The 11987-nt window shown below is 52.7% G+C and overlaps 1 protein-coding gene across 1 annotated transcript in view; it reads left to right on the top strand.

Annotated features, from left to right (window-relative positions):
- Positions 1–1513: 1513 nt before the first annotated feature.
- The window catches only part of KREMEN2 (kringle containing transmembrane protein 2), a 75261-nt gene continuing 64787 nt past the window's right edge, over positions 1514–11987 (top strand). The window contains 3 exon segments of the mRNA XM_075582894.1: positions 1514–2189; positions 8908–9076; positions 10482–10573. Coding sequence (XP_075439009.1) covers positions 2126–2189; positions 8908–9076; positions 10482–10573 — 325 coding nt within the window. The 5' untranslated portion in view covers positions 1514–2125.

Here is an 11987-nt window from a genome sequence, read left to right as displayed (position 1 = left end):
TCCAGGTTATCTCTAAGCGAATATACCCCGCTATAATATACACGCCGCGCCCGACGTCACTCCTCCAGGTTATCTCTAAGCGAATATACCCCGCTATAATATACACGCCGCGCCCGACGTCACTCCTCCAGGTTATCTCTAAGCGAATATACCCCGCTATAATATACACGCCGCGCCCGACGTCACTCCTCCAGGTTATCTCTAAGCGAATATACCCCGCTATAATATACACCGCGCCCGACGTCACTCCCCCAGGTTATCTCTAAGCGTATATACCCCGCTATAATATACACACCGCGCCCGACGTCACTCCTCCAGGTTATCGCTAAGCGAATATACCCCGCTATAATATACACACCGCGCCCGACGTCACTCCTCCAGGTTATCTCTAAGCGAATATACCCTGCTATAATATACACGCCGCGCCCGACGTCACTCCTCCAGGTTATCTCTAAGCGAATATACCCCGCTATAATATACACACCGCGCCCGACGTCACTCCTCCAGGTTATCTCTAAGCGAATATACCCCGCTATAATATACACGCCGCGCCCGACGTCACTCCTCCAGGTTATCGCTAAGCGTATATACCCCGCTATAATATACACACCGCGCCCGACGTCACTCCTCCAGGTTATCGCTAAGCGAATATACCCCGCTATAATATACACACCGCGCCCGACGTCACTCCTCCAGGTTATCTCTAAGCGAATATACCCCGCTATAATATACACGCCGCGCCCGACGTCACTCCTCCAGGTTATCGCTAAGCGAATATACCCTGCTATAATATACACACCGCGCCCGACGTCACTCCTCCAGGTTATCTCTAAGCGAATATACCCTGCTATAATATACACCCCGCGCCCGACGTCACTCCTCCAGGTTATCTCTAAGCGAATATACCCCGCTATAATATACACGCCGCGCCCGACGTCACTCCCCCAGGTTATCACTAAGCGAATATACCCCGCTATAATATACACACCGCGCCCGACGTCACTCCTCCAGGTTATCGCTAAGCGAATATACCCTGCTATAATATACACGCCGCGCCCGACGTCACTCCTCCAGGTTATCGCTAAGCGAATATACCCTGCTATAATATACACGCCGCGCCCGACGTCACTCCTCCAGGTTATCGCTAAGCGAATATACCCTGCTATAATATACACACCGCGCCCGACGTCACTCCTCCAGGTTATCTCTAAGCGAATATACCCCGCTATAATATACACGCCGCGCCCGACGTCACTCCTCCAGGTTATCGCTAAGCGAATATACCCCGCTATAATATACACACCGCGCCCGACGTCACTCCTCGCGCTCCCTCTGGCTCCCGTATAACATACAGTTATAGGTTTCCCCAGAACGCGACAAGATCAGATCTAATGATTTGAATGAGACTAAAATGCCCCCCAGTGCTGGGAAGAGACACATTGCAGAGACCTCTCCCTGCAGGTAGAGACATGTGAAGCCCCTCCCCGAGCAGAGCGTATATCTCCCAGGTCCACGAGCAGAGCGCTCAGAGACTGCACCGAGCTGGGGCTGTCTCACAGGGACTCATTTCCTCACTCTCCATCTCTCTGTATTGTGGTGCGGGGTCTCCTCGTTTTCAGGGTCTCCTTCTCAGGTCTCCCTAGTTAGTGGGGTTACTGTATCTCAAGGGAGACCCCTATATCGGGGTCTGTTTTACAGGTCTCGGGGGTCACCAGTTGTTTTTTTGTGGGGGGAGGAGTCTCTCTTCGTTGTTAGGGTCTCTGGTTACTTGGGATTCTCTCAGGTGTCTCTCTGGGGTCTCTCCTGATAATAGGGTATCTCTAGGGTGTAGTTATTGGGGTCTCTGAGGTCTCCCTTAGCAATTGGGGGTCTCTTGATAGTGGTCTCCCTTGGATATTCAAGTCTCTCGATAGGGGTCGCTCCTGGTTATTGGGGTCTCTTGGTAGGGGTCGCTACTGGTTATTGGGGTCTCTTGGTAGGGGTTGCTCCTGGTTATTGGGGTCTCTCTTGGATCTCCCCTGGTTATTGGGGTCTTTTGATAGGGGTTGCTCTTGGTTATTGGGGGTCTCCCTTGGTTATTGGTGTCTCTGGGGTCTCCCCTGGTTATTGGGGTCTCTTGCTGGAGATGTTCCTGCTGCTGCTGCTGCTGGCTTGTACCCTGTGCGTGAGGACAGCGGTCACACCTCAAGGTGAGTGGGGTGCAGAGAGTAATTTACATTATGTCCACTTTAAAGATTGGCGAGAAGAACCTAGCACAGCAGGGTCGGGTCTTCACCCTGTGCTAGTAAAGGCTTCATGAGGGGGTGAAAGAACTAATTTCTCGGGGTTCTCTGAAGGCCGGACGGGTTGTTACACGTAGTTATATACGAGGATGGAGCAGGTATTGGGGTTCATAGTGCGTAGTACCAAGTGTTCCAACCTCTCCGGGTCTAGATCATATTGTCTGGCAGGAGTGGGGGGTGTTCTAGAGCCTACTATCTGGCAGGGGTGGGGGGTGTTCTACAATCTAGATCATATTGCCTTGCAGAAGTGCAGAAGTGGGGATTTTCTAGATCATATTGTCTGGCAGAAGTGCAGGGCTGGCATTGTTCTAGATCATAGTATCTGGCAGAAGTGCAGGGCTGGGATTGTTCTAGATCATAGTATCTGGCAGAAGTGCAGGGCTGGGATTGTTCTAGATTACATTGTCTATGAGAATTGCAGAAGTGGGGATATTGTAGATCACATTGTCTGGTAGAAGTGGGGGTGTTCTAGATCACATTATCCGGCAGAAGTGGGGGTGTTCTAGATCACATTATCCGGCAGAAGTGGGGGTGTTCTAGCTCCTATTGTCCGTACTTCTGCCAGGCGTGATGGAGAACCGTTGAGGTTGGAAAGCTTGTAATGTATCTTCTGGTTATAGCGGCCCATATGTACTTCTCGGGACCGTGACCGCCACGAGACATTGGATGCGGATTATTTCTGGGCACTGACCCGTCACTCGGTCACTGTGGTCCTAGGAAGGACGGAACCTTTATATACTCAATGCATGGTCTCTCTCTCTCTCCCTCCCTGTCGTCTCTCCTCCTACCTCTCCCTCCCTCACCTTATTCCTGCCTTGGGGGGTCCTGTACTGACATGGCGTGTTCAGGCGGGTGTACCTCCTCCCCCTGGCTCTCATTTCAAGTGGGATCCTGTGTTGGGGATGCTGCGGGTCTCTTCTGGTGGGGAAAGAGGGAGGGTGTCTCAGGGAGCGGAGCAGCTGTCTCTTTGAAGTCTGTCTCTTTGAAGTGAGAGGGGGTGGAAGGAAGGGTGTCAGATGTCTCTGCTCACCTCTCACTGTGTGTGTGTGTGTGTGTGTGTGTGTGTGTGTGTGTGTGTGTGTGTGTGTGTGTGTGTGTGTGTGTGTGTGTGTGTGTGTGTGTGTGTGTGTGTGTGTGTGTGTGTGTGTGTGTGTGTGTGTGTGTGTGTGTGTGTGTGTGTGTGTGTGTGTGTGTGTTATAGCCAATAAAGAATATCACTTGTGAGCACATTCACATGTCTTAGACAGGTCTGCAACCCTGCCTTTCAACCGTTATCATCTAGCAGACAGTGCTTCCACTGCAGCAAGGGGTTCTGGGAAATGCCATGCAAATGGACACACTGATGAGACATCCTGCCAACTTCAGTAGGGTCTCAATGATAACTCACCTTTTGCTTCAAATGTGTAAATAGTGTATATATGTGTATATCTATACATAAATAAATAGTGTGTGTGTATATACTGTGTGTGTGTGTATATATATATATATATATATATAAAGCAGAAAATAGCCGTGTTAGTCCAGTTGCGATAGTGCAGAATAAATGAGTTCTTCAGTATTAGGTGATACCTTTTTTTATTGGACTAACAATTTATCACCTAATACTGAAGAACTCATTTATTCTGCACTATATATATATATATATAATACACACACGCGCACTTTATTTATAGATGGATATATACTGCACCGACACACTTTATTCGAGCAAATACCCAGTATGTACCTGGCAGATACCTGGAATGCGCCGCTCCTCACCTCTGACAAGCCCCGTTGCGTTTGCCTTCCCAGCCTGGGTTCATGCCTGGCTGACGGGCGGCTGATCTGTTAAATGATAATGATTAGGATTTAATAGGCTGCAATGCTTCGCGTGTCTACCAGATGGCATAAATTCATGAATTGTAATGCAGTATATATATATATACTGTGCTGTATTGCAGCCAGCGGGAATAAAATGCTTCAATCCCTGCCTGGAAAATACCTCTGCACTCGGGCAGAAAACAGTCACAAACCTCAATACACCCGGGTATACCCGAATTCGTGGGACTAGCCGAGCTCGAATAAAGTGTGTCTCCAGTGTACACACACTATTTATTTATAGATATACACACACTATTTATTGATATATATCCATAAATAGTGTGTGTATATATCCATCTATAAAGAAATAGATACCATTACTCAGGTCACATGGGGTGGGAGATACCATTACTCAGGTCACATGGGGTGGGAGATACCATTTCTCAGGTCACATGGGGTGGGAGATACCATTACTCAGGTCCCATGGGGTGGGAGATGCCATTACTCAGGTCACATGGGGTGGGAGATGCCATTACTCAGGTCACATGGGGTGGGAGATGCCATTACTCAGGTGGTCACATGGGGTGGGAGATGCCATTACTCAGGTGGTCACATGGGGTGGGAGATACCATTAGTCAGGTCACATGGGGTGAGAGATGCCATTACTCAGGCCACATGGGGTGGGAGATACTATTACTCAGGTCACATGGGGTGGGAGATACCATTACTCAGGTCACATGGGGTGGGAGATACCATTACTCAGGTCACATGGGGTGGGAGATGCCATTACTCAGGTCACATGGGGTGGGAGATGCCATTACTCAGGTGGTCACATGGGGTGGGAGATGCCATTACTCAGGTGGTCACATGGGGTGGGAGATGCCATTACTCAGGTCACATGGGGTGGGAGATACCATTACTCAGGTCACATGGGGTGGGAGATACCATTTCTCAGGTCACATGGGGTGGGAGATACCATTACTCAGGTCCCATGGGGTGGGAGATGCCATTACTCAGGTCACATGGGGTGGGAGATGCCATTACTCAGGTCACATGGGGTGGGAGATGCCATTACTCAGGTGGTCACATGGGGTGGGAGATGCCATTACTCAGGTGGTCACATGGGGTGGGAGATACCATTAGTCAGGTCACATGGGGTGAGAGATGCCATTACTCAGGCCACATGGGGTGGGAGATACTATTACTCAGGTCACATGGGGTGGGAGATACCATTACTCAGGTCACATGGGGTGGGAGATACCATTACTCAGGTCACATGGGGTGGGAGATGCCATTACTCAGGTCACATGGGGTGGGAGATGCCATTACTCAGGTCCCATGGGGTGGGAGATGCCATTACTCAGGTCACATGGGGTGGGAGATACCATTAATCAGGTCACATGGGGTGGGAGATGCCATTACTCAGGTCACATGGGGTGGGAGATGCCATTACTCAGGTCCCATGGGGTGGGAGATGCCATTACTCAGGTCCCATGGGGTGGGAGATGCCATTACTCGGGTCACATGGGGTGGGAGATGCCATTACTCAGGTGGTCACATGGGGTGGGAGATGCCATTACTCAGGTGGTCACATGGGGTGGGAGATGCCATTACTCAGGTCACATGGGGTGGGAGATACCATTACTCAGGTCACATGGGGTGGGAGATGCCATTACTCAGGTCACATGGGGTGGGAGATGCCATTACTCAGGTCACATGGGGTGGGAGATGCCATTACTCAGGTCACATGGGGTGGGAGATACCATTACTCAGGTCACATGGGGTGGGAGATGCCATTACTCAGGTGGTCACATGGGATGGGAGATACCATTACTCAGGTGGTCACATGGGATGGGAGATACCATTACTCAGGTGGTCACATGGGATGGGAGATACCATTACTCAGGTGGTCACATGGGGTGGGAGATGCCATTACTCAGGTGGTCACATGGGGTGGGAGATGCCATTACTCAGGTGGTCACATGGGGTGGGAGATACCATTACTCAGGTCACATGGGGTGGGAGATACCATTACTCAGGTCACATGGGGTGGGAGATACCATTACTCGGGTCACATGGGGTGGGAGATGCCATTACTCAGGTGGTCACATGGGGTGGGAGATGCCATTACTCAGGTGGTCACATGGGGTGGGAGATACCATTACTCAGGTCACATGGGGTGGGAGATACCATTACTCAGGTCACATGGGGTGGGAGATACCATTACTCGGGTCACATGGGGTGGGAGATACCATTACTCATGTCACATGGGATGGGAGATGCCATTACTCAGGTGGTCACATGGGGTGAGAGATACCATTACTCAGGTCACATGGGGTGGGAGATACCATTACTCAGGTCACATGGGGTGGGAGATACCATTACTCAGGTCACATGGGGTGGGAGATACCATTACTCAGGTCACATGGGGTGGGAGATACCATTACTCGGGTCACATGGGGTGGGAGATACCATTACTCATGTCACATGGGGTGGGAGATGCCATTACTCAGGTGGTCACATGGGGTGAGAGATGCCATTACTCAGGTCACATGGGGTGAGAGATGCCATTAGTCAGGTCTCATGGGGTGGGAGATGCCATTACTCAGGTCACATGGGGTGAGAGATGCCATTACTCAGGTCACATGGGGTGGGAGATACCATTACTCAGGTGGTCACATGGGGTGGGAGATGCCATTACTCAGGTGGTCACATGGGGTGGGAGATGCCATTACTCAGGCCACATGGGGTGGGAAATACCATTACTCAGGTCACATGGGGTGGGAGATACCATTACTCAGGTCACATGGGGTGGGAGATACCATTACTCGGGTCACATGGGGTGGGAGATACCATTACTCATGTCACATGGGATGGGAGATGCCATTACTCAGGTGGTCACATGGGGTGAGAGATACCATTACTCAGGTCACATGGGGTGGGAGATACCATTACTCAGGTCACATGGGGTGGGAGATACCATTACTCGGGTCACATGGGGTGGGAGATACCATTACTCGGGTCACATGGGGTGGGAGATACCATTACTCATGTCACATGGGGTGGGAGATGCCATTACTCAGGTGGTCACATGGGGTGAGAGATGCCATTAGTCAGGTCTCATGGGGTGGGAGATGCCATTACTCAGGTCACATGGGGTGAGAGATGCCATTACTCAGGTCACATGGGGTGGGAGATACCATTACTCAGGTGGTCACATGGGGTGGGAGATACCATTACTCAGGTGGTCACATGGGGTGGGAGATACCATTACTCAGGTGGTCACATGGGGTGGGAGATACCATTAGTTCGGTCTCATGGGGTGGGAGATACCATTACTCAGGTGGTCACATGGGGTGAGAGATGCCATTACTCAGGTCACATGGGGTGGTAGATACCATTACTCAGGTCACATGGGGTGGGAGATACCATTACTCAGGTCACATGGGGTGGGAGATACCATTACTCAGGTGGTCACATGGGGTGGGAGATACCATTACTCAGGTCACATGGGGTGGGAGATACCATTACTCAGGTCACATGGGGTGGGAGATACCATTACTCAGGTGGTCACATGGGGTGAGAGATGCCATTACTCAGGTCACATGGGGTGGTAGATACCATTACTCAGGTCACATGGGGTGGGAGATACCATTACTCAGGTCACATGGGGTGGGAGATACCATTACTCAGGTGGTCACATGGGGTGGGAGATACCATTACTCAGGTGGTCACATGGGGTGGGAGATACCATTACTCAGGTCACATGGGGTGGGAGATGCCATTACTCAGGTCACATGGGGTGGGAGATGCCATTTCTCAGGTCACATGTGGTGGGAGATACCATTACTCAGGTCCCATGGGGTGGGAGATGCCATTAATCAGGTCACGTGGGGTGGGAGATACCATTACTCAGGTCACATGGGGTGGGAGATGCCATTACTCAGGTCACATGGGGTGAGAGATGCCATTACTCAGGTCACATGGGGTGGGAGATGCCATTACTCAGGTGGTCACATGGGGTGGGAGATGCCATTACTCAGGTCACATGGGGTGGGAGATACCATTACTCTGGTCACATGGGGTGGGAGATACCATTACTCATGTCACATGGGGTGGGAGATACTATTACTCAGGTGGTCACATGGGGTGAGAGATACCATTACTCTGGTCACATGGGGTGGGAGATGCCATTACTCAGGTCACATGGGGTGGGAGATACCATTACTCAGGTCACATGGGGTGAGAGATGCCATTACTCAGGTCACATGGGGTGGGAGATACCATTACTCAGGTCACATGGGGTGAGAGATGCCATTACTCAGGTCACATGGGGTGGGAGATACCATTACTCAGGTGGTCACATGGGGTGGGAGATACCATTACTCAGGTGGTCACATGGGGTGGGAGATGCCATTACTCAGGTCACATGGGGTGGGAGATGCCATTACTCAGGTGGTCACATGGGGTGGGAGATACCATTACTCAGGTGGTCACATGGGGTGGGAGATACCATTAGTCAGATCTCATCGGGTGGGAGATGCCATTAGTCAGGTCTCATCGGGTGGGAGATACCATTAGTCAGGTCTCATGGGGTGGGAGATGCCATTAGTCAGGTCACATGGGGTGGGAGATGCCATTAGTCAGATCTCATCGGGTGGGAGATGCCATTAGTCAGGTCTCATGGGGTGGGAGATACCATTAGTCAGGTCTCATGGGGTGGGAGATACCATTAGTCAGGTCTCATGGGGTGGGAGATACCATGTGTCTGATCTTTTGGGTTACCAGTGTTGACATCCACATGTGACCCGATTTCTCCCCTCAGAGCTTTCAGAATGCTTCACGGTGAACGGGGGGGATTACCGGGGGTCCATGAGCCAAGCTGGGCCAGATGGTAACCCCTGTCTGAACTGGAACCAGACCACCCAACACAAGTACAACACACGGTCTGATCCCAATGGAGAGTTGGGGCTGGGCAGCCACAACCACTGCAGGTAACGGGTGGAGAGGACTGAACCATTGAGTTATGGGTGTACATGGGAGGTACCAAGTGATTGTGTCATGGGGACATGGGGGTGAGATACCACGTATCTGCGTTGTTTGAATGGGGGTGTGGGGGAAATATGTTTCTGGGCATGGGAGATACCATGTCCCTGAGCTGTGGGGGTGTGGGAGATACCATGTCCCTGAGCTGTGGGGGTGTGGGAGATACCATATCCGTGAGCTGTGGGGGTGTGGGAGATACCATGTCCCTGAGCTGTGGGGGTGTGGGAGATACCATGTCCCTGAGCTGTGGGGGTGTGGGAGATACCATGTCCCTGAGCTGTGGGGGTGTGGGAGATACCATGTCCCTGAGCTGTGGGAGATACCATGTCCCTGAGCTGTGGGGGTGTGGGAGATACCATGTCCCTGAGCTGTGGGGGTGTGGGAGATACCATGTCCCTGAGCTGTGGGGGTGTGGGAGATACCATGTCCCTGAGCTGTGGGGGTGTGGGAGATACCATGTCCCTGAGCTGTGGGGGTGTGGGAGATACCATGTCCCTGAGCTGTGTGGGTGTGGGAGATACCATGTCCTTGAGCTGTGGGGGTGTGGGAGATACCATGTCCCTGAGCTGTGGGGGTGTGGGAGATACCATGTCCCTGAGCAGTGGGGGTGTGGGAGTTACCATGTCCCTGACCTATGGGGGTGTGGGAGATACCATGTCCCTGAGCTGTGGGGGTGTGGGAGTTACCATGTCCCTGAGCTGTGGGGGTGTGGGAGTTACCATGTCCCTGAGCTGTGGGGGTGTGGGAGATACCATGTCCCTGAGCTGTGGGGGTGTGGGAGATACCATGTCCCTGAGCTGTGAGGGTGTGGGAGATATCATGTCCCTGAGCTGTGGGGGTGTGGGAGATACCATGTCCCTGAGCTGTGGGGGTGTGGGAGTTACCATGTCCCTGAGCTGTGAGTGTGTGGGAGATACCATGTCCCTGAGCTGTGGGGGTGTGGGAGTTACCATGTCCCTGACCTATGGGGGTGTGGGAGATACCATGTCCCTGAGCTGTGGGGGTGTGGGAGTTACCATGTCCCTGAGCTGTGGGGGTGTGGGAGTTACCATGTCCCTGAGCTGTGGGGGTGTGGGAGATACCATGTCCCTGAGCTGTGGGGGTGTGGGAGATACCATGTCCCTGAGCTGTGGGGGTGTGGGAGATACCATGTCCCTGAGCTGTGGGGGTGTGGGAGATACCATGTCCCTGAGCTGTGAGTGTGTGGGAGTTACCATGTCCCTGAGCTGTGGGGGTGTGGGAGATACCATGTCCCTGAGCTGTGGGGATGTGGGAGATACCATGTCCCTGAGCTGTGAGGGTGTGGGCGATACCATGTCACTGAATTGTGGGGGTGCTCATGTCGATGTGCAGGAACCCTGATGGAGATGTCCAGCCATGGTGTTATGTGTCAGAGACCGAGGACGGAATCTACTGGAAGTACTGTGATATCCCAGCATGCCACAGTAAGTGCTGACCTCTGACCTCTGTGCCATTCCCTGTCACCTCCCTAAATGCTGTGACAATGACATCAAGTGATACACAGTGAGAGCAGGGTCTGTGTGTCGCACGTGGCTCGCTGTGTATCCGCATGTCACGTGGCTCGCTGGCTATCCTCTCTCTGCGTATCCGCATGTCACGTGGCTCGCTGAGTATCCTCTCTGCGTATCCGCGTGGCTCGCTGGCTAGCCTCTCTCTGCGTATCCGCATGTCACGTGGCTCGCTGAGTATCCTCTCTGTGTATCCGCATGTCACGTGGCTCGCTGAGTATCCTCTCTGCGTATCCGCATGTCACGTGGCTCGCTGGCTATCCTCTCTCTGCGTATCCGCATGTCACGTGGCTCGCTGAGTATCCTCTCTCTGCGTATCCGCATGTCACGTGGCTCGCTGAGTATCCTCTCTGTGTATCCGCATGTCACGTGGCTCGCTGGCTATCCTCTCTCTGCGTATCCGCATGTCACGTGGCTCGCTGGCTATCCTCTCTCTGCGTATCCGCATGTCACGTGGCTCGCTGGCAATCCTCTCTGCGTATCCGCATGTCACGTGGCTCGCTGAGTATCCTCTCTGCGTATCCGCATGTCACGTGGCTCGCTGGCTATCCTCTCTGCGTATCCGCATGTCACGTGGCTCGCTGGCTATCCTCTCTCTGCGTATCCGCATGTCACGTGGCTCGCTGGCTATCCTCTCTCTGCGTATCCGCATGTCACGTGGCTCGCTGGTTATCCTCTCTCTGCGTATCCGCATGTCACGTGGCTCGCTGAGTATCCTCTCTGCGTATCCGCATGTCACGTGGCTCGCTGGCTATCCTCTCTGCGTATCCGCATGTCACGTGGCTCGCTGGCTATCCTCTCTCTGCGTATCCGCATTTCACGTGGCTCGCTGGCTATCCTCTCTCTGCGTATCCGCATGTCACGTGGCTTGCTGGCTATCCTCTCTCTGCATATCCGCATGTCATGTGGCTCGCTGAGTATCCTCTCTGCGTATCCGCATGTCACGTGGCTCGCTGAGTATCCTCTCTCTGCGTATACGCATGTCATGTGGCTCGCTGGCTATCCTCTCTCTGCGTATCCGCATGTCACGTGGCTCGCTGAGTATCCTCTCTGTCACGTGGCTCGCTGGGTATCCTCTCTGCGTATCCGCATGTCACGTGGCTCGCTGGGTATCCTCTCTGTGTATCCGCATGTCACGTGGCTCGCTGAGTATCCTCTCTGCGTGTCCGCATGTCACGTGGCTCGCTGGCTATCCTCTCTCTGCGTATCCGCATGTCACGTGCCTCGCTGAGTATCCTCTCTGCGTAGCCGCATGTCACGTGGCTCCCTGGGTATCCTCTCTCTGCGTGTCCGCATGTCACGTGGCTCGCTGGCTATCCTCTCTCTGCGT

Source organism: Ascaphus truei, unplaced genomic scaffold, assembly GCF_040206685.1.
Source record: "Ascaphus truei isolate aAscTru1 unplaced genomic scaffold, aAscTru1.hap1 HAP1_SCAFFOLD_271, whole genome shotgun sequence".
Lineage (NCBI taxonomy): Eukaryota > Metazoa > Chordata > Amphibia > Anura > Ascaphidae > Ascaphus > Ascaphus truei.
The sequence above is the reverse complement of the archived record's forward strand: the minus strand, read 5'-3'. Positions and strand labels throughout refer to the sequence as shown.